Below are 23,056 nucleotides of genomic sequence, written 5' to 3'. Positions count from 1 at the left end.
CGATAGGGATGGGGTCGCCATATTGGGTTGGGGCGACGAGGACCTCGTGGGGGAATTTAAAGGAGATGGGCTGGGTGCACATGAGCGAGATGCCACGAGAGGGGGGTGGTTTGGGTGTGGGTCTTGGTGTTTGGGCCTGCTCTAGTACTCTTCCCCTTGGTCCTGGGCTGGGGAGATGCCCGGGCGCGAGTTTCCCGACGGGCAGTCGCTTCTCCAGTGGAAGCCTTTCTGGCACAGGGGGCATCGGGTTTTGGGCGGCCCGGGGGCCTTCGCCTCTTGAGGGAGGACCCTCCTCCATCGGGGTTGTAGGCCCCCCCGCCGGGCTGCCTACACTCCCTTCGGAAGTGTCCTGACCTGCCGCAATTAAAGCAATCACCTTGGGGCTGTCCCCTGGCGGTGGAGAGTGCTGCGGCAAGGAGGCTAGCTTGGTGGGCGGAGGATCCGATGTCCTCGCAAGCCTTAAGCATGTCGGCCAGTTCAGGATCTTTGCCTAGGCCCGTGATTGCCCTACGGCACTCAGTGGAGGCGTTCTCTTTGGCGAGGCGCATGAGGAGCTCGTTTTGGGCCTCCTCGCTATCTACCTGCCTCTTAAGCGCCTCCTGGAGCCTGTTCACAAAATCGGCGTAGGGCTCTTGGGGTTTCTGTCGGATGGTGGAGAAACTTTGGGTTGGCTGGCCAGCATTAGGGACCTCGATTAACGCCTTGTAGGCGCATTCAGAGGCGACCATAAGGGTGGCCTCTGGCAGGACAATCTGATCGTTGGGGTTGGCGAAGGCATCGAAGCCGTAAAGCTGCGCGGCGGTGTAGGCGCCGCCCGAGGCGGCTCCCCTAGCGATACACTGCTGGCGGAACTCGCTTTCCCAGATCACAAATTGTGCAGGGCTCAAAAGCATGCGAAAGGTGGTCTTCCAGTCATCCGGAACCATTAGGTGATTCCTTGCGACTGCTTCTAGCATGCCTCTCACATAGGGGCTGGTGACTCCTACGTCCCGCATCGCTTTGCGGAGCTCAGTGAGGATATTATAGCTCAACGGGCGGTACTCGACAACCCGCTGAACAATACCATCCTCCCCCTCGGTATCCGTGAAGTGAACGGGGCATAAAGCGAGAATATCGGTATCGTCTTCTGTCAGGGTTTCCTTTTTTCGCAGGTCGTGGTTAATACGCTCTGCGAGGGTTTTGAAACCCGCGCCATTACGTGGCGCCGACGGAGGTGCTATGGCTTCAGAAAATGAAGGCGGAGCAAGGGGTGGGGGCGGCCGAGCCGCGGGAGAATTTGAAGGAGGCAGGGGAGCATTGGGGGCAGAAGGAGGACAGGCATCCAATTTAGAGGATAGAGAAAATCCCGGGGGTGAAATTGAAGTTGAAAGATCGAAAGGAGGGCGGCCTACAGCAAGGGAGCCATAGGTCTGCAGGCTGATGGCGACATAACATTGTCTCCACGTCAGTAGCAGCGACACCGGCGCGCGAGGCTCTGTGCGAAGAGTGCGCCCGATGTTTTCCCAATCCTTAAGATTCAATGTCCCCCCCTCCGGGTACCATGGACATTGAGCTTCAATCTCCTCGACCAATTTGCGCAGCTCCCCTCTCTTTACGGGGACCCTGCCGCGTTTCGCTAACGCTTTTAGCTCGTTAACGTGCTTGTCATAAGCCCTGCTTTTGCAAGCTCCCATACTCACCGGTGTTCCGTCGGATGAGAGAGTGTCCTAGGACTCGAGTCCCTGGATGCGCCGATCCAGCGGACGGGCGATACCGAAATGGTGGTCCCTGGATGCGCCGATCCAGCGGACTTCGGTACCGCGGCCCTTTCCCAGGCGACGGTGAGCAGGGTGGAGGTTCGAGGATTCCCGGGTTTCGGCACCAGCTTGTAGTCGTGCCGCGAGGTCAGCGTAAGAACGAGACGAGACGCGGTGATTTCATCTGGTGGAGAGCGCCAGCAACGGGAGCGCGGGTTTCCGTGTTCCTAGCGACTCTCCCGTATGCTGGCTCCTGGCACCTTTTATTATGATTCTAGCGGGGGCGTGTAGAAGGGCGGAACGGGGGGAATTCCGGGAGAGCGGGGGATTGAGAGATCATCATGTGATGCATGATCTCACCTGGCTGCTACGTGCGGAGAGGAGCGTCGGCATCTGGGCCTAATCCTCACCTGGGGGCAAGGCCATTGTCCCTTTGTCCGGGACACCCGGTGGTTGTGAGCCAGGTAGTTCATGACCTGTGACTCATCGGGGGATGAGGGGTGGGGGAGCGGTGCGACCAGAAGGCCGCAGGAGCGCCGGTGTGCCGGCGCTCTACTTACGGTGCTGCTGGGTCAGCAGTGCATCCCTACAGTCTTGCCCCAGTATCTTCCTGCCTCGTCAGGGAGTGCAGCAAATTCAGCAGGCTCTTTGCTTATTGATAGGCTTCATGTCCTTTGGTTCCCAAAAAACTCCTTTCTGTGTCTGTGAGAGTTTGTAGTCTTTTTTCCTTGTAACTCTGTGTCTGTGGTCCCTGCCCTCCTTGTGTTTCCCTCTTCCCGCCAAAAAAGCCTTCCCTTCAGCGGCTATGGCGTTGGCGCCATTTTCTCCTCACAAGGAGGGATTCTGCCGCTCGGCAGCGGAGAACACAGAGGGCAGTGACCAGGTCTGCCAGTCGAGCCTCCCGCTCTCCCTCGCGCAGCCGTGTGGCTGAGAGGAAAGTGTGCACCGGCCGGTGCCAGGGCAGCCGTGGGGCTAGCCAGCGGGCCTCTTCAACATCGCCCTCTCGGCGCGCAGGTCGGCGTGCACGCTCGACCAGCCCCTGTACAGGGTGCCAGGGAGCGTCTGGGCATGAGAGCGGCGGTCCCAGAGCAGCCGTGGGGCTAGCCAGTGGGCCTTTTTGCCATTGCCCTCTCGGCGCGCAGGTCGGCGCGCACGCTCGACCAGCCCCTGTACAGGGTGCCAGGGAGCGTCTGGGCGTAAGAGCTGCGGATGCAGCCATGAAGAGCCGATGGACGCCTCGGCGGCAGAGGCCTCCAATCCAGCTGGACTCTCCAGGCAAGAGGGAGAGAGGAGGGGGAGGGAAAGCAACATGCCAGATGCCATTTCCTCAGAGTGCAGCGTTTTCTCCCCTCACCAGCTGGAAGTCTTAATGCGTTCCTCCACCAGGAAGGAGGTCTCTAAGCAGCTGCAGCCATCCCCTGCCCTCCCTCCTTACAGGCTAAGGCCTCGCTCTAAATCCAGATCCCCCGTTCCCCTTATTTAGGATAGAGACTGGTTGGCTCCTGTGTATAACTCAGAGGGCAGGGACATACCCCCTCACAACACGTGAAGGGATTGGTAATCTGTTTCTCCTGTTCAGGAGGACATTTCAGATATCAGTGTTGCAGGTTTCAGAAACCTCACGCTCAGTCCCCAACCAAAAAGGTCCAAACTGTCAAATGGGCTGATTCTGACCCAAAGCCAGTTGCTCAAACGCAGGAGGCCCAAACTGTCGGGCAGCTCATGTATTACAGGTCTCAACGGCTCAGGAAGGAATCAGTAAGATTTATGGAGCCTGTGACGGGCTGAAGTGACTCTGATAAACCCCCAGTTTGTACAGAAGATCGGAGTGTGACTAGGCCGAAAAATTAAGGTCAGAGGGAGCAGTAGCCCACCCTGAGGTGAAATTGGCTGAAGCCCCAATAACATACAAGGACTTCCATGGAAATTGGACGGGGGAGTCTATGGAGGTATTTAGATCCCAATTCTATTGGGAATGCTGTAGCTTCACAAGCTAAATCTGTGAACGAAATCTCTGGAAATTAGGAAGGCTTCACTTTACACTAGGCCCAAATCTCCGACAGTGCTGTGGAGACTGAACAGGGACCCCTAGAGGAGGGTGCAGAAGTTAACTGAGTATCAATCTGCCAGTCTGTTAGGCTGAAGGCAGCCATAGTTTCCAGAGCAGTGATACAGAGTGTCTATGAGGAGAAGGTGCGCTGCTGTTTGGGAAGCTAGAAAGTATTAAATGCAGCTGTCAGAGTTAACGCACAAAACCACAATGTCAGCCCACTTAGGCATTAGCAAAACCTGAGTCAGGCAGCAAGCTATAATTTATTGGCCTAGCAATGGGGAAGGACATCCGTGAATTCTGCAATCCTGTCCTACGTGACAGCAGGTTGGCAAGCCAAAGTATAAAGGCAGAACTCCTTTGCATTCTGCAGGTGGAGGCATTTCCAGGACCCAACGGATCCAGCCTATAACTGCCCTGGCTACTGAGTAGGACGGGACAAGAGCCCTCATAGCTGAGGCCAGCCATTCATGGGCCCTTCTGAGGGACACCTTTGAATGCTTATCTGGGGTGTCCTTGATGTTCTCTTCACTGTCCCTTGAGACCGGTCCCCCCAGTTGGAGGGCTTCCACGGGACATCTACTAGGAGCATTTGTAATATCCTATGGGGTTCCATCTGAAGTATTTCAGTGAGGGGGAGATGGATCTGGCCTCCGATAACTTTTCAGAGCCAGAAGACCAGGATTCTGAGGTGGCTGAGGACCCAAATTCCTCCAGTGCAGCGAAAGCCATTAAGGGTTGCCCTAGGGGCCCTTCCTCAGTTTTCCTAGTGGAGGAGGAGATCTCCTATTTTTCCTTTGCCTGAGGCAAGTTCGACAGACAATGGGATGGAATTGCGGCAAACAAAAGTTTCCCCCCAGTATTTCCCCCCACCCCCGAAGCTCTACCTGGCTCCTGACCACCTTAACAGTCTTATCAAGACCCACTCGTCGAAGGGCCAGTGGCTGCGTTTCACTCGGGTGGTCTGGTCTGGAGGGACAGAGGGGGAAAACTAAGGGATCCCCTGGATAGCAAGGCGGACTACAGCCTTAACAGGATCCATGAGGGCGCCGCTATAGCTAGGATCCCTCGCCCCCCTCCTCGCGACAGCCGATTAGATCTACTATCATCTGGCAAAAGCGCCTTCTAACATCAGTACAGTACAGTAAACCTTTATTAGGCATAAAGCCTTCTAACATCATTCCTCCTGAGGACCAGGGCCTCAGAAAGGGTACCAAAAAGGTACTCATGGCTGTCGCCTTCTTAGTGAATGCCACCCTAGATGCCTTCTTAGTGAATGCCACCCTAGATGCCTTTTGACCACTTCACATATATAATGGCAGGGTCCTTGATGGTAGCGCCACCTACTTTAGTTTTATGCCATGGCAGGCGGAACCCATTCTAAGACAGTGGTTTCAGTTTTGATTCGTGAGGGTGTGCTTCCTCTTTTGGATTCCGGAGTTTGATAGGATCCTGGTTGAAAACAAAGATAACAAGAGAGGAGTGCTCGCTTCGGCAGCACATATACTAAAATTGGAACGATACAGAGAAGATTAGCATGGCCCCTGCACAAGGATGACCGCATAGGTGGTGAGCGTTCCATATTACCATGCCGGATCATCGGAGTCAGGTTAAACCCAGGTTTACAGAAGCCAGGTTTACGCCAAGTCAACCATTAGGGCCTCTCCCTCATCCTCCCATGCCACCGGGAGGAAGGACAGCGGAGCTGGCAGGCGCAAAGTGGGGCGGAAACCCATGCCGCCCAGTGGGTCCCGAACACAGTTGCTGCCAGTTACTCCTTAGAGTTCCGTGTGTTGCCACAAGACAGGTTCCTCCCTTCACCAAAGAAGCAGCCTTCACCCCAGAAAAAAAACAGGACCCAGGCTTAAAGTGGGCAATACCTCTTCTCACACCTTAATCAGAGGCCATAGAGTCCATGCTGTTGGACCAGAGTGGGAAGAGGGTATACTCCCACTTCTTCACAGCCCTTAAGAGAAAGCGGGGGATGTCCCCAGTGAAATCACAATTCTGGTACACTAAACTTTTTTAACTTGGAGTTTGACAGGTTATTTATTTCCAAATATTTATATGCCACACTCTTAAAGAAATACATTTCAGACTTTGTCTGGAATCTTTCACAAAGGGGGGCAAGAGAGAATGGGTTACCTTTGGCAGCCATTCATTTATAGAATAAAGAACTGATTTTAGAAGTAATAATAATTAATTCTCAATTCTAAAAGGAATGTTAGTTCTCCTTGAGTCAGTTAGTTAACTAACTAGCATTACAGCATGAGGAAAGTTTCAGTCTTAACTCCACCTGGCGTTGTAGGGTGGCTCTATAAAGGCTGGGCTTGAGACCAACTTGTGAGTAATCTAGGATGACATCTAGTGACAGAGTCTCTGGTGTGATTAGCTTCCCGCTGCACCAGCGAACAAATGCTTTCCAGGAAGATCTGTGAATCCTGGTGGTGAATGGCCATTGTGGGACCAACATGAGGCTGACTGCTAGCGTCTCAGATCCGTTGTTTGAATAACTCTTCTTTCAAAGAACCATGCGGTCCAAACTGAACCCAGATGCCACAAGATGTCACCAGGTGACCCTGGGATAACCAATCTATGGAACTGTGCGAGAAAGGATTAAGAGCGGTGTTTCTGATAATCCTCAGAACCACACTAAAACCATGGGGAGAAGGCCAGTAGAGAGCTTCATCAAGATGACCCTTGCTCTCTGTCGTCATCATATCCCCAGGTAGGTGGCGGTATCCCATCTTACCTCAGTGGGATCACGAGACAACGAAGCCTAAATCCACTATCCTTATTAACTTAAAAATAAATATTTTTAAGTTCAAACCACCCAACAACAGGGAGGTGAAATTTCTGCCCTAACTTTTGCTCCAACCCTACCCATCCCAGGGAACATTTATGGCACCACCTGGATGTGTGTTGGTCCCTGAGGGCCTCTCTCGTATGCAAGGAAAATATCAGAGAATGTGAGTCCCTGTGTATTAACATGGTTCCCCCTAGGGTAGGTGAGGTCATGTCCTCTGTGGCCGTTAATTCCAGCATTAGGGCATGTGTCATTGAGGCACACAAGACCAGCTGTCTACTGGTACCCAGTGGCATTACGGCCACTAACGCAGTGGAGTGCGGCCGGAGTGCGGCCACTAACGCAGCCTTGGTCAAGCACGTGTCCCTAGAACAGATATGTAGGGTGGCCACTGCGGCCTCCCCCTCTTCTTTTGTGAGGCACTATAGGTTGACCTCTCTGGATGCTGTTCAGGCCTCCTTTGGAAGGAGAATCCTGGAGTACATTATCGGAGATTAACAGAACCCACCCTACAGGTCACTGCTTGGGGAGTACCCAAACAAGATGGCCTACACCATCCAGGAGAACGACCCATTGGATACTCACCATGAAGGGGTCTTCTCCTGGGTGGTTGTAGGCCATCTTGGCCCTCCCTGTTCTCGTTCTTCTCCGGTAATGTGTTTCATACATAAAATTGCAAGGTTAACATTCCAAGATAGAGTTTCAGAGCCTGTGAGAATTCCTTTGAGCTTTGGTCCCTTCCAGAGTTATTAGGTTAGGTTTGTTTTTTCAGCATGTTATTGTGTGTTTGGTTGTGGTTCCATTGTTCTTGTCTCATTTTGGTGAGTCTGATCCTCGGCTAGTCAGATACTGGGGCAAGACGGCTATGACCCGCCTACAGGAAGTGACCAAAGTAGATTTCCTGCCTCCTTGATTGACGGTAGAGAACAACCCAAACAAGATGGCCTACAACCACCCAGGAGAAGACCCCTTCACGGTGAGTATCCAATGGGTCGTTCTTGGACCATGAAAACAAAAACAACTCAATTGTCCATAACAAAATTGCAATCAGGCACAAGTCTTGGAGGTCATCCAAATAGATAGACTTCTCATTTCTCTCAATCTGAGCATCTAAAACAGACTCCGTGTGTATTCCATGTTTTCCAAAGAACCAATCTTTTTCAGTAGAAGTTCAGCATAAAGTAGTAATTTGATAAGGGTATCATAAACTGTTAAGCTGTCTATCCCTCTTGACTTGAATCCGAGTTACTGGTACTTTCCAGGCCTCACCTGGAGGTTGGCAGGCCGAGTGAGTCTAAAAGGGTAAACTCCATTTGGATTGGCTATGTGGCAGAGAAGTCCTGGGAATAGAGTCCCATTGGAGAGCCATAATGTTATGCCTTCTGCCTTGTTGCATGGCAGATTTAATAAGCAAGAAAAGGCTAAAAGATTGTGCCCATGTAACGACGGCTCAGTTGAATCTCTGGCCCACCAATTACTACACTGTCTCAGATTCAAGGAAATCAGATCCAAGTATGTGAATCTTACTCCTTTACATTTACCCCATCTCCCCAATTTAATTAGATTACACTACTTGTTGGACAATCCTGATCCTTCTCTCTGTATGATAGTGGCGGACTTTCTCCTGGAAATTACCAAACGCCAGTAGATTTCCTTCGACCTAACATTTATTTCCTGTATTGTATATGCTTTTTAATCCATTTTTTATTATTGTTGTACTGTTGTCTATGCCAATCAAGGCTTGCTTCTTTCAATTAGATTACCCTTAATTTTAACATTTGAAGTATTTATTTGAAGTACATGTCTCCTGGCCAGAATGTCACCTGGAAAACTTTGAATTTTGAGCAATCTGAATGTCCTGGTATGCTTCCTTATTGGTTACCCATTCACGAATGTTATTATAGTCCCAGGTTTTAATAGTCTCAAGGGGAGTCTTATTGGAGGCCCCTGAATAGGATTCTGAGTAGATCGGCTTAGAGTGGCACTTGGAACTTTTATCACATCTTGTCACAGTAAGGTGACTTCCACACAGCATATTTATAATGAGTTGCAATCATTATAAGTCAACCCGTTTTCCTTTTTTCCATTCGTGTGAGCGCCCTTTGCTCATTCAGGAAGTGATTTGAGCCCATAAAAACAATTCAGGTGGGTTTTGCGCCTTTACATGAGAACACTTCTCTCTCCCCCCCCCTCCTCCCTCCCTCCCTCCCTCTTTCCCCCTCCCCCCCAAAAGATCAGGATTGCCTGCTCCGGCAGCCAGCGGCTCTCCAGAGTCTAAAGCTGAATAATATGTGAACTAAAATCTGCAAACGAGAATGGTAAAAGGCTGTTTTCCCGTGTCTAAATTTGACAGCTCCCTCGTCATATCAAATTGTGAATGTATGGAATCTTTTTGTTTGAGCCCAATTCTTTGATAGAGACTCTGCGCGTACATTCGGGCTGCACCCCTTCGCTGCCTTCTCCACTCTTGATTTTGTACTTCCTCAGCACATGCGCTGTGCTTCCATCTTCTTTCCTTTTTTGAGTTTTGCAATTCAGATGGTGCACCTCGGAATTATTTGCCTGAATCCCTTCAGCTTAGTTGAAATGTCAAGGAACAAGAGAGGAGCAGCAGTGGCGTAGGAGGTTAAGAGCTCGTGTATCTAATCTGGAGGAACCGGGTTTGATTCCCTGCTCTGCCACCTGAGCTGTGGAGGCTTATCTGGGGAATTCAGATTAGCCTGTACACTCCCACACACGCCAGCTGGGTGACCTTGGGCTAGTCACAGCTTCTTGGAGCTCTCTCAGCCCCACCTACCTCACAGGGTGTTTGTTGTGCGGGGGAGAAGCGCAAGGAGATTGTAAGCCCCTTTGAGTCTCCTGCAGGAGAGAAAGGGGGGATATAAATCCAAACTCCTCCTCCTCCTCCTCCTCCTCCTCCTCCTCCTCTTCTTCTTCTTCTTCTTCTTCTTCTTCTTCTTCTTCCTCTTCCTAGACTCCATTTTGAGAGAGCCTCCACCCCTCTCCTCAAGGGCTACGGCTGGTTCATCAGTGGCCCAGAAGAATTGAGAGCAGTTCCAATTCCGCCCAAAGGGCAGAATTGACCTGAACGTCCTGACAGTCAGGGCTGTTGGACAGTGGAATGCACTTCCTCGGGGTGTGGTGGAGTCTCCTCCTTTGGAGGTTTTTAAACAGAGGCTTGACGGCCATCTGTCAGGAGTGCTTTGATTGTGTGTTCCTTCACAGCCGGGGGTTGGACCCTTGGGGTCTCTTCCAACTCTATGATTCTGTGATTCTAAGCATACAGAAGATAACCAGGGGGCATCCACTGAAAATGCTGGGGGGAAGAATTAGGACTAATAAAAGGAAACACTTCTTCACGCAACGTGTGATTGGTGTTTGGAATATGCTGCCACAGGAGGTGGTGATGGCCACTCACCTGGATAGCTTTAAAAAGGGTTTGGGCTAGATGGACTCTGGTCTGATCCAGCAGGCTAGTTCTTATGTTCTTATGAACCCTTGGCAGCAGGCCCTGCCCAGCATTGTGGGATTGACCCCCCCATCCCCAGTTCTAGCCTGCTCTTGGAATCTGCCGGGACCGGGGAGGCACCACCGGCCGCATCTCGCTCTCTTGGGTGTTGCCAGGAGAGGGGGCAGGGCAGGCCGCTGCTTGCTTCCCCAGACTGGGAGCCGTGCAGGGCAGTGCCAGCGGAGGGCATGTGAAGCAGCCCTTTGGGCGGAACTGGAACCTGCAGCTGCACGAGGGAAGTGGGAACTTGGCCGAGGCCGCTCCAGGGCTTGCAGGGTGGCGTGTCCAGAACGGCATACCAAGCCCAACCGAGGGAAGGCAATTCCGGATCGGCAGGTGGCGGTGCCAAGGGAAAAGTGGGAGAAGCGAGCAGCCCTGGCACCTGCACCTGGCAGGGGCCCCCCTCCCCACTGTGGGCCTTTGACCACGGCACTTGAGCCCTCCGTTCTGGGAAGTCTGCCAAGAAAGGCCGTGGTCGAGTTTCCATGCAGACCAGAGCGTGTGTATTAATAGCCATCGCACCCGTGTCAGAGAATAGCCTTGGCATGCAGGGGAGGCCTAGGGGGCCATATAAGGGGCGGTGGGTGGCAGTGATGATGCTGAGGAGGGTGGGGATTGGAAAGTTGGTTGCATGCCAGGAAAGAAAACCCATCTGGGTTGAGGGGCGGGGGTAAAGACCACTTTCGGGCATTTTAACATTGATACCAAAGGGAAGGTCCGGTGCTCGGGTGGGACTTTGAGGGATGCTTCCCATTTGTCTGCTCTAAAGGGTCTGTCTAATTGTGTGACACCCCCCCCCCAGCAAATGGTTTGTTCTCATTCCCAAGCAAACGAATCCTGCCCTCCTAACCACCCCCTTGCTGACCAACCTCATCCCCCCCTCCTGAAACCCCATGAGTTATTTGGGCTGCTTCGGTGCGGGCAGTCTGGAGTGGAGGCCACCAAGAACCGGGTTCCGTTCCCGCTTCTCTGGTTTCCATGGTGAATTTGACACCGGTTTGTCTTTGGCTGCATTTACTTGTTTGTTTGTTTTACTTATCACCTTTCTTCCCAGTGGGGAGGCAAAGGGCCTGACACTGTTGTCCTCTCTGCCGTTTTTTATTCTCCCCACAGCCCCATGAGGAAGGTCAGGCCGAGAGCATGCGACTGGCCCGAGTTCCCCCAGCTATCGTTCATGGCAGAGTGGAGATTCGAACCTGGGCCTCCCAGCCGTAGGCCGGCACTCTTATCCCCACACCGGCGGTTCCTTGAGTGCCGCGGAGGGTGGCTTGCATAAATGGGGGCCGCTCTGCTTCTGAAAACGGCAGGGTGGCTGCATTCCAGTGGAAAACCAGAGCCTTCTTGAAAAAAAATAAAAACAAAAAGCCCAAGGGGGGGGGGTGGCTGCCAAGCCCACGGGACGTGTGTGCCCAACCCAGCTGTCCCCGCCAGGCTTAGATGGTTGGCATAGAAACCCTGATTGTCTGAGCTCCTGGCATTCTTCGCCTTAGCAGCTCCTGCGCTTGGCTGCTCATGTATCCGGGACTGGGTTAGAGTGCCCCTAACTGGGTCACAGAGATGGCCAAACTCCTCCAAGGCCCTGATATTTATGTATTGGAAGCCCTTTTCTGCAGTTTTTCCTCCTCCACGGAGATGAGAGAAGAGGCCCCTTCGGTGAAACTGGGGAGAATGAGCATTTAGATTAAGCCTAACGCTCCGTTGCCCAGGCATCCTAGGCTCATTCCGCACATGCAGAATAATGCACTTTCAAACTGCTTTCAATGCTCTCTGAAGCTGTGCGGAATAGCAAAATCCACTTGCAAACAGTTGTGAAAGTGGTTTGAAAATGCATTATTCTGCATGTGCGGAAGGGGCCCTAGATGCCCTTTTGTGGCTGCGCCCACCACACTGTGTCAGAATTCCAAAGGTGCCCACCAGCTCAAAATGGTTAGGGACCCCTGCCGTAGCCGGTGCTATTGCACAGCTGCTGGTGAAATATTCGTGCCAAAAAGCAGAAAGAGAGTTGAGTCGGAAGTAGCCCCAGTGAACTGCAAACGGTTGCCAGTTGAGAGCTGGATTGGATTCAAGGTTTTAACGCTGACATTTACAGCCCTTTACGGTCTGGGCCTAGGATATTTGCGTGACCGCCTCTTTGTTATAACTCCCAGCGGACATGAAGATCAGGAGCCAAGGGACTCCTAATTACCCCTGGCCCACAGGAAGTCTGTTTGGCCTCAGGGCCTTTCCAGCCTTGGAAAGGCTGGTGGAACCGTCTCCCAGAGGAGGTCAGGGCCCTATGGGAATTCCGCAGGCCCAGGAGCCGTTCCACCAGGCATTTCGTTGAGGCCGATCTTTGACTACCAGTCTCCCCTGGGGCTATTTGTTTCTTTAGTCCATCAGTAGGTTTATTTCTCTGCTTGGATTTGAAGCTTTTAGTGTAATTCGGTTTTTAAATTCTGATTTTTATGGACTGTGCAGGTTATTTTATCTATTATTTGGGTACTGTTTTGTTTTAAATCATAGGTTCTTGTCGAAACAGCATTTTATGTATTGCGCTTTGACTGTACATCGCTCTGAGCCAGAGATGGAAGGGGCGATTAACAAATCTAAATTGAATGCATGCATGAATGCATGAATGAATGAATGAATGAATGAATGAATGAATGAATGAATGAATGAATGAATGAATGAATGAATGAATGAATGAATGAATGAATGAATGAATGAATGAGGAAGTTGCATGGTAATTTGAGCATGTGCTGATGCTCTCTTGTTGTGGAGGCCAGCGATGGGTAGTCTTCCCCAAGCGACCTGGAAATAGCTGGACCGGGCAAGGAAGTGCATTGCTTCGTCCCAGAAGGCGCTGAGGTCCCAAAATCCCACTCTCTAGTAGCACTGAATGTTGCTGTGTGGGTACCGGACTGCACCGGTACCAAATTTGGTACCTGGAAGCAGAGATCAGAATCCTGAACGGCCCAGCTTTCTCGGAAGAAAAAAGCCGTGTTTATGGGACTGTGGAAATAGTGCTGGAAAGGTTTCGGCTCCTTTTTTCTACTTAGTATTCTGGTCTTCAGCTTTAAATGCCAGAAGCAAGTCTAGTGTGAAAAAAATTAATAATGAAGCCGTTGTGTTCCACCCTCGGCCCCATGAGAACGGGACAGAATGTGGGGACTTGCTTATCTGCTTAGGTGACTTTTTTTTTCATGAGCAGGACTCCCAAGTGATGCGCTCTTCATTTTGTCCCCCGTGTGTCCCCTGACGCCCCTTCTCTTTCTCTCTCCCTGTCCTCTTGCTGCAGCCTCCATGCCCTTCTTCCTCTGCGAGGTCGGCCTGGTCTCCCCCGTGCGCCATGGCTTCTTCTGCAACGACAGCAGCATTAGCTACCCACTGCTGCACACGGAGACCATCAGCGACTCTGTGCTCATCTCAGTGGGAATCCTCATCACCTCTCTAGCGGTGAGTCCTTTATAGGGGCCGGGGGACATTAGAAGTTTTACCCTAGGCAGGGGTGTATCTGCCAGAGGGATATGGGGTATTACATGTCCCCAGATGTACGCCAGCTAATCACGTGGGGGGGCGCCGGGCCCGGGCTGCGCTTGCCAGCTCCAGGTGGTAGATTTGGGCACTTTGCAGGCTCTGGGCGGTAGACCTGGATGCCGGCACTGGCGCTGAACGGTAGACCTGGGTGCCTTGCGGGGTTTTTTTCAGATTTTTGCCCCTGGGTTCCATTTTCCCTAGATACGCCTCTGACCCTGGGTATAGGCCATCCTGCTTTGGTCAGCTAAACCAGAGGTCTGCAACCTGCGGCTCTCCAGATGTTCATGGACTACAATTCCCAATTGGCCACTCTGGCAGGGGCTGGTGGAAATTGTAGTCCATGAACATCTGGAGAGCCGCAGGTTGCAGACCCCTGAGCTAAACAATCTTTGGGTTAACATTCTGAGAGAGAAAGTGTGCTTGCCACGCTCCCAGCACACAGCTCCATTAAATCTATGCCCCCCAACCCCCCCTACACACACCTTGATTGTTGCACCTGTCAGACTTAGGACCAGGAGTAGAGTTGTCAGCCTTCAGATGAGACGTGGAGCTCTCTTGGAATTACAACTGATCTCCAGATGATGCAGACCAGCTTCCCTGGAGAAAATGGCTGCTTTGGAGGGTGGGCTCTGTCCTGTTACGTCCACTGAGGTATCTCTCCTCCCTGAACTTTGCCCTCCCCAGGCTCCACCTCCAAATACCCAGGAATTTCCCAACCCAGAGTTGGCCACCTACACTGGAGCCAAAGTCTAGATTTCCCTCTGCACAGTATCAAACAAGAGACACCACCTGTTGCTCAGAGCCAGCGTGGCATAGTGGTTCAGAGCAGGTGCGCTTTAATCTGGAGATCCGAGTTTGATTCCCTGCTCTGCCACTTGAGCTGTGGAGGCTTATCCGGTGAACTAGATTAGCTTGTGCACTCCAACAAACGCCAGCTGGGTGACCTTATGCTAGTCACAGTTCTTCTGCGCTCTCTCAGCCCCACCCACCTCGCAGGGTATTTGTTGGGGGTGGGGGTGGGGGTGGGAAGGAAAAGGAGATTGTAAGCCACTTTGAGTCTCCTTACAGGGGATATAAATCCAAACTCCTCCTCCTCCTCTTCTTCTTTTTCTCTAGTGCTATATATTTATAAATACTAAAAATGAAAAATAAAATACAAATTTCCTTGCACTCCTCGCTCTACAGCAGTTCTGTCCAGACCCTGGAAAAGTTTTCTCCCCAATTCATGGGGGCCAATGTGGACTAAAAAAACCTGCAAGTTGGAAGTCTGCTGGAGGAAGGATGGGAATCACCCTCTCTTTTCTCATGCACCGAGAAGGGTTAGTTTTGACCCTTTCCCTAACCCACGGCTGGCTCCCTAACGCCGTGGTGACGAACCTTTGGCACTCCAGGTGTTATGGACTACAATTCCCATCAGCCCCTGCCAGCATGGCTGATTGGCTATTCTGGCAAGGGCTGATGGGAATTGTAGTCCATAACACCTGGAGCGCCAAAGGTTCGCCACCACTGCCCTAACGCCAGTGACTGTTGGCTACCCTGCATCCAACATCCCTGAGGTTGGAAAGCACTGTGGGGGATGGTAAAATCGAAAAGATCCGTGACTGTAGGCTGCATCCACTGACTGCTTACTGGATCCAGCCCGTTACTTTGTTCAGTGTTAACTGACATGAATTTCTTTCTTTGTATGCAGGGAGGAGAAAGTAGTACGAAGCGGATGGGCCCTGACAAGCTAGCGTGGCCCACTTTAACCACTCTGCTCCCTGCCCTTTAGTATCAGAATCCGACCCCAGTAACATCTCTTGAGAGCCAGCATGGTGTCGTGGTTACGAGCAAGTCCGCTCTAACCTGGAGGACCGGTTTTGATTCCCGCTCTGCCACTTGAGGCTTATCTGGTGAACCAGATTATCTGTGTGGGGCTTATCTGGTGAACCAGATTAGCTTGTGCACTCCCAACACATGCCAGCTGGGTTACCTTGGGCTAATCACAGTTCTTCAGAGCTCTCTGAGCCCCACCTACGTCACAGGATGTTTGTTGTGGGGGAAGGGAAAGGAGTTTGTAGGTCACCTCGAGTCTCCTTGCAGGAGAGAAAGGGGGGGGCATAAATCGAAACTCTTCTTCTTCTAGCAGGTGCTGTGTTTTGTTTTGTCCCACTTGAATCCCTTCATTGCACTGCCTCTTGATAAACTTAAATTAAGGTGACCAGATTTTAACTTTTGTAATGCGGGGCGCACGCGTGTGCGCACGCAGCCGCAGGAGCACACTGCCCTTTGCGGCGCTCCCCCGTCGGGAAACAGGGAAGCGCCCCAGAAGGCAGTGCGGCAGCGCAGGAGGCGCACGCGGCCACAGGAGTGCGCTGCCTTTTGCAGTGCTCCCCGGTTTCACGCCCTGTCACAGGGCGGGAAAACGGGGAGCGCCGCAAAAGGCAATACGCTCCTGCGGCCGCGTGTGCCTCCTGCAGTGCCGCACTGCCTTCTGGGGCGCTTCCCTGTTTCCCGACGGGGGAGCGCCGCAAAAGGCAGTGTGCTCCTGCGGGCGGGAAACCAGGGAGCGCCGCAAAAGGCAGTGTGCCAGAGGCGTTCCTCCCATTGGGCAAAGTGGGCAGCTGCCCAGGGCGCCACCTTGTGGTGGGCGACAAAATTGCAGGTTCATTTGTGAAGGATTTTGTATTTTCAGAGTTTTTTGGTTTTTGGCCTGCAGGGGGAGCAGATTTTAAGCTAGCAGCACCAAAATTTCAGGGATTGTTTGGGAAACTCTCCTGATGACATGACCCAGGTTTGGTGAGGTTTCGTTTAGGGAGTCCAACGTTATGAACTCCCAAAGGGAGTGCCCCCACCCCCCATTGTTTCCAATGGGAGCTAATAGGAGATGGGGGCTACACCTTTGAGGGTCCATAACTTTGGACCCCCTGAACCAAACTTCACCAAACCTGGGTGGCATCATTAGTAGGGTCTCACAAAGATACTCTGAAATTTTGGTGCTGCTATCTTAATAATTGCACCCCTGACAACAGGCACCCCCTAAATTTCCCCAGATTCTCTTTTTAAATCCACTCCCTTCCTGCCAATGCTTGTTTTTTTTCTTTCTTTTATTTTCTCAATGCCTAATAAAGGTTGTTGTTGTTGTTAAATCCACCCCCTTCGGCATGGATTTAAAGGGAGAATCTGAGGTCCCCAGTTTTAACATTGAAAGTGATGCTGTTTCAGGGTGGGGGGGGGAATCCACCCCAAAATAGCATCACTTTCAATGTTGTTTAAACTGGGGACCCCAGATTCTCCCTTTAAGGTCGATTTAAAAGGAGAATCTGGGCTCCCTAGTTTAAACACCATTGAAAGTGATGCTGTTTGGGGGTGGATTCCAGCATCACTTGTTTAAACTAGGGAGCCCAGATTCTCCTTTTAAATCCACCTTAAAGGGAGAATCTGGGGTCCCCAGTTTAAATAACATTGCAAGTGATGCTGTTTCCTCCAATTGGGGGGACTGGATACAATACCATAAAATGTTTTCATAACAGTAATAAAACAATTTGAAAACATTTTCCAAAAATTATTTCTGCTGTGTGGCATGGCCCATTGCTGTGTTCAGATTTGTGAGTTGGGGCATGTTCTATAATGTGATCGTGACTTTGAAACGACCTGGTGGAAAAAATCATTGTTTGGTCATGGTGGGGAGGGTGGCCGCTCATGGGGGGGCATCAAACCCAGGTTTTGCTCAGGGCTCCAGTTTGCCTAGGTACACCTCTGCAGCGCGCTCCTGCGGCTGCGTGCGTGCTGCTGCACTGCCTAATCTGGAGAATTTAAAAACCCTGCGGGACACATTGCCCAAAAGCGTGACTGTCCCGCCAAAAGCGGGATGGCTGGTCACCTTAACTTAAATCCATCTTGCACTAAGAACAAAGTTTCTTCTCCATGGCTGGTCCATATACAGAGAACTTGCTGTGTGTACTGGTTAGATTCGGTAATGCCTTCCTTAGTTCTCACTAGTTGTCAGAAGGCCTTGTATGGCAGGCCAGTCAAAAATGGTTAGTACTTGGATGGGAGGCCACTGAGGAAGTCCAGGATCACTACACAGACACAAGAAGAAGAAAACTGCCTTTGAAAACTCCTGCCTTGAGAACTCTAGGAAGTTACCACGACTTGAAAACTCTTTGGAGCTGCTGAGACTTGACAGCAAAAAATAAACAACGGTCAAGGAAGGATCATTATAATCTGCCTCCTCTGTTCTTTCTCCCACCATAGGTCACCCTCGGTGAAAGCTACCATGTGCACTACTTCCCCCACAGTTCGCACTCCATCGTCCGCAATCCTTATGTGGTTGCACTGTACAAGGAGATTGGGGCCTTCCTCTTTGGCTGCACGGTGGGCCAGTCGCTCACTAACATGGCCAAGATGTCTGTGGGTCGCCTCCGCCCGCATTTCCTGGCTGCGTGCCGGCCCAACTTCACTCACCTTAACTGCTCTGCAGGATACATAGAAGACTACCACTGCACTGGCAGCCCGTCTGCCGAGAAGGAGGCGAGGTACGGACTGGAAACACTGGCCCCAGTTGAACGGAGGGAGTACTTCCTGGTCAAAGCACGTAAACAAAAAGCATCCTAGAGATCAAATGTATAGAACAGTGGTGGCGAACCTTTGGCACTCCAGATGTCATGGACTACAATTCCCATCAGCCCCTGCCAGCATGGCGAATTGGCCATGGTGGCAGGGGCTGATGGGAATTGTAGTCCATAACATCTGGAGTGCCAAAGGTTCGCCACCACGGATATAGGAAGTTTATGGGGCTTTTTAATTTAGCCTACATTGGTGTGACGGCCCTTGCCACAAATTCTGTGCTGGTCAGGATAAATTTTTTTGTGTTATTATTATTATTGACAAAATCGCAACCGCCGGATCACTGGTTGGTGTTGACCTTCTTTCCACTTTGAGTTCCACCCTGGAACTTAGGAAGACGTGATGTATCGGCGTAAAATGTTTACAGAGCTGAATACAGCAGCTTTCTGCATTTGGTAGACAGTGGTTTTATTGATGTTAAGTTGTTGCAAGTACTGTCCCCAGGATTTTGGGACAATATCCAGTGCGCCTATCACCACTGGGATCAGTACTACTACTACTACTACTACTACTACTACTACTACTACTACTACTACTACTACTACGGTAGATTTCACAGCTGCCAGTTCTTTAGCTGGTTTTTGGCCTTCATTACGATTGGAGCCTCACCCAGAGGCCTAGGAAGTTGTAACGTATCGGCGTAGTATTTGTGCGGATCCCAGCAGGGCTGCCTGCTGAATTTGACAGATGTTAATTTTGTCAGTTTGAAGTTTCATCAGCTTCTTTACACCTGTTATTATTACTATTATGGTAGATTTCACAGCTGCCAGTTCTTTAGCTGGTTGTTGGCCTTCATTACAATTCGAACCTCACCCAGAGGCCTAGGAAGTTGTAATGTATCGGCGTAGTATTCGTGCGGATCCCAGCAGTGCCGCCTGCTGAATTTGACAGATGTTAATTTTGTCAGTTTGAAGTTTCATCAGCTTCTTTGCACCTGTTATTATTACTATTATGGTAGATTTCACAGCTGCCAGTTCTTTAGCTGGTTGTTGGCCTTCATTACAATTCGAACCTCACCCAGAGGCCTAGGAAGTTGTAATGTATCGTAGTATGTCCGGTGCGGATCCCAGCAGTGCCGCCTGCTGAATTTGACAGATGTTAATTTTGTCAGTTTGAAGTTTCATCAGCTTCTTTGCACCTGTTATTATTATTATTATGGTAGATTTCACAGCTGCCAGTTCTTTAGCTGGTTGTTGGCCTTCATTACAATTCGAGCCTCACCCAGAGGCCTAGGAAGTTGTAATGTATCGGCAGTGGTCGGATTCAGCCTATTCGCACCTATTTGGTAGAACCGGTAGCTAATTTTTTGTCTAGTTCAAAGAATCTCACCGCTGAATCCTTTCGGAACCGGTTGTTAAATTATTTGAATCCTACCACAGTGTATCGGTGTAATATTTGTGCGGATCCCAGCAGGGCTGCCTTCTGAATGTGACAGATGTTAATTTTGTCAATTCGAAGATGTTTCAAGTGCTGCCCTAGTGTGCTTTGATGACATTGAGAGCTATGCTGGAGGTATACTACTAGCAGGGGCTCCCAAGCCAGAGAGGTCTCAGCTGAGAAACGAGACTAAGAGTGTCCACCAACCCATACAATATGGGGATACAAACGAAAAATGATTCCATGCCGCATCGGTCGTCGCGTGGGTTAACAAGGGTCACATCACATGCTGGGGTCCCTGGGCATGCAGCGACAAGTGGGCTACAAGTGGACCAACCATCCAAAAGAAAGAAAGAGAGTGTGCAAGAACATCGTGCCTTTGTGGCTTGTTAACGACAACTCAGAGCCAGAAAAAAGAGGATGTATGAATTATTATTATCAATTCTTCTTCCTTTTGGGAGCAATGAGGGAACTAATACTACTAAGTAGTAAGTACTTATGCTAGTAGTAGGTATTTGTATTAGTGGTACTAGTACTGGTAGCGCTACTAGTGAGCATTTCTACTGGTGAGACAATGCCTGTGCTGCTTTTCCATTCAGCGCTGGCCAGGGCAGTTCACAAAGATAAAACAGTGTCTTAAACTGGCTGCATGAACTGGCTTCTGGGGAATTCAGGTTAGCCTGTACACTCCCACACATGCCAGCTGGGTGACCTTGGGCTAGTCACAGCTTCTCGGAGCTCTCTCAGCCCCACCTAGCTCACAGGGTGTTTGTTGTGAGGGGGAAGGGCAAGGAGATTGTAAGCCCCTTTGAGTCTCCGGCAGGAGAGAAAGGGGGGATATACATCCAAACTCCTCCTCCTCCTCCTCCTCCTCCTCTTCTTCTTCTTCTCCTTCTCCTTCTCCTTCCCCTTCCCCTTCCCCTTCCCCTTCCCCTTCCCCTTCCCCTTCCCCTTCCCCTTCCCCTTCCCCTTCCCCTTTCCCTTTCCCTTTCCCTTCTCCTTCTCCTTCTGCTTCTGCTTCTGCTTCTTCTTCTTCTTCTTCTTCTTCTTCTTCTTCTTCTCCTTCTCAATATTGCACAGGTTCGGAGTTTTGATTATCGAGTTACACTTCATTCCCACAGCAGAGTAAGTCTCTGCACCTGCCTAAATGCCTTAGGCCTCCACTGCCTTGGTTCTTAGAGGAAACAGTTGGGAAGGATTCTGAGGCCTATCATAGAATAGATCTTGGTGGATGGGGCAGGTAACGTTGTGGTTCATCCAGTTTCTAAATGATAAACTTTTACTGAGCGCTCGTGTTGCACCAAATGCTTCAAAGCCCTCACCCAAAGGAAAAATGTGGTTTCCTAATCAGCTGCGGGGGTGGGCTAGACTTCCGATACGGAAATTAAAGAACCGTGATAGTTACTCTGGGACCTTTCAGTAGCTGCCAAAAAATATCAAACCTTGTCGGGGCCTGCAAGCAGAGCTTTGCGGTGCTGCCAGGGAGCACGCGTTGGGCCGCCTTGCTGAAAAGAACCTCGTTTTTCTCTTCCAGAAAGTCGTTCTACTCGGGCCACGCCTCCTTTGCCATGTATTCCATGATGTACCTGGTGGTAAGTTCCTGGATTGGCATTTTAATAACATAAGAACATAAGAAAGAGCCTGCTGGATCAGACCAGAGTCCATCTAGTCCAGCACTCTGCTACTCGTAGTGGCCCACCAGGTGCCTTTGGGATCTCACCTGCAGGATGTGAAAGCAAGGGCCTGCTGCTGCTGCTGCTGCTTCTGAGCACCTGGTCTGCTCAGGCATTTGCAATCTCAGATCAAGGAGGATCAAGATTGGTAGCCATAGATCGACATAAGAACATAAGAACTAGCCTGCTGGATCAAACCAGAGTCCATCTAGTCCAGCTCTCTGCTACTCGCAGTAGCTCACCAGGTGCCTTTGGGAGATCACCTGCAGGACGTGAAAGCAAGGGCCTGCTGCTGCTGCTGCTGCTGCTGCTGCTGCTGCTGCTGCTGCTGCTGCTGCTGCTGCTGCTGCTTCTGAGCACCTGGTCTGCTAAGGCATTTGCAATCTCAGATCAAGGAGGATCAAGATTGATAGCCATAGATTGACTTCTCCTCCATAAATCTGTCCAAGCCCCTTTTAAAGCTATCCAGGTTAGCGGCCATCACCACCTCCTGGGGCAGCATATTCCAAAGGGACTTCAGGGACTTTTCTGGGTCATGATTCTGGTCACTTTGAAAGCTGCAGGAAGCAAAGATGACTTTAGAGGGGAAGCTTTGCGGTTGGAGCCAGCAGTATAAAGCTGCACCCAGCCTGGCCGAGCCCACAATTGACCACAAGGCTTGGCCTGGCCGTGTCCAGCTTTAAACTGTAAACTTTGCCTCCAACGTCCATGTGGACTTAGGAGGCAGAGAGCCTGCAGTTTAAAGCTGGACCCATCTGGGGCAGAGTGGATTTCTTGGTGGGAGTGGCCAGAGTGCCCAGGGCACGTGCCCTAACTGTCCCACCCTTGATACGCCTCTGCACAGAGCAGTGTCCATGCCATTTAGTTTCTGGTTTTTTTAGCTGCTTGCATCTGTGAACCAGACTCAGGAAATCTCTTTCAGAACATCTTCTTGGTACACAGAAGGTCCCAGGTTCAATCCCTGGCATCTCCAGTTAAAAAAAAACCCAGTTGATGTGAAAGATCTGGGATTCTGGGGAGCTGTACTGGTCTGAGTACACAATACTGGGTAGACAATACTGATGTATAAGGCAGATTCATGTATGTGTGATTGCATCCCTCAGACTGGAAAACTTGTTTGGAAATGGATTCTATTACAGTGATGGCGAACCTTTTTGAGACCGAGTGCCCAAATTGCAACCCAAAACCCACTTATTTATCGCAAAGTGCCAACCCGACAATTTAACCTGAACACTGAGGTTTTAGTTTAGAAAAAAACGGTTGGCTCCCTCTTCCTCCGCCCCACCCACTTGAGCAGGGGCCAGTCTGCTCTAACCTCCAGCAAGTCCCGCGCGCCTCTCTCTAACATCTGTGCTGTGTGCCTCTCTAGCATCTCTGCCTCCTCTGAACCCCCTCCCCTCGGGCAGCAGCTACCCAGAGCACAGGCACCAGGCCTGCCAGCCGAGTCCTCCCTGCTCACCGCGGTGCATGCATGTTGTGCTCAGTGGCCAAGGCCAGCCTAGATGTGTATGTGGGTGTGGGTGTGATTTTCCGCCCCCCACATGACGAGCTCTGTGTGTGCGTGCCCACAGAGAGGGCTCTGAGTGCCGCCTCTGGCACCCGTGCCATAGGTTCGCCATCACTGTTCTATTAGATGCATTCTCCTTCTACCCATTCCTTTTTGCGAATTCCCTTCCCCTGAGTGTTAAGTGCTATGTTACGGTTCCCAGCACAGTGCCTGCCACGGCACCTGCCGCCATCTTGCCTGGCACCTGCCAATTGCTTTTAGAAAGTGGGCTGGGC

General features: G+C 51.0%; 1 protein-coding gene and 1 non-coding gene across 3 annotated transcripts in view; both read left to right on the top strand.

Annotated features, from left to right (window-relative positions):
• LOC125428176 (phospholipid phosphatase 3-like) overlaps positions 1-23,056 on the top strand; it is an 83,793-nt gene that overhangs the window by 44,813 nt on the left and 15,924 nt on the right. For both annotated transcript variants that reach the window (XM_048487902.1, XM_048487900.1), the window contains exons 2-4: positions 13,378-13,535; positions 17,853-18,133; positions 21,136-21,193. In XM_048487902.1, the coding sequence (XP_048343859.1) occupies positions 13,378-13,535; positions 17,853-18,133; positions 21,136-21,193 (497 nt within the window). The remainder of the gene's footprint in view (positions 1-13,377; positions 13,536-17,852; positions 18,134-21,135; positions 21,194-23,056) is intronic.
• On the top strand, positions 5,269-5,374 carry LOC125430377. The gene has a single exon (XR_007244159.1). It is a non-coding gene; the product is annotated as a U6 spliceosomal RNA (small nuclear RNA).

The sequence above is a fragment of the Sphaerodactylus townsendi genome, linkage group LG03 (genome assembly GCF_021028975.2).
Source record: "Sphaerodactylus townsendi isolate TG3544 linkage group LG03, MPM_Stown_v2.3, whole genome shotgun sequence".
Lineage (NCBI taxonomy): Eukaryota > Metazoa > Chordata > Lepidosauria > Squamata > Sphaerodactylidae > Sphaerodactylus > Sphaerodactylus townsendi.
Note: the sequence above shows the minus strand (reverse complement) of the source record. Positions and strands in the feature narration are given on the sequence as shown.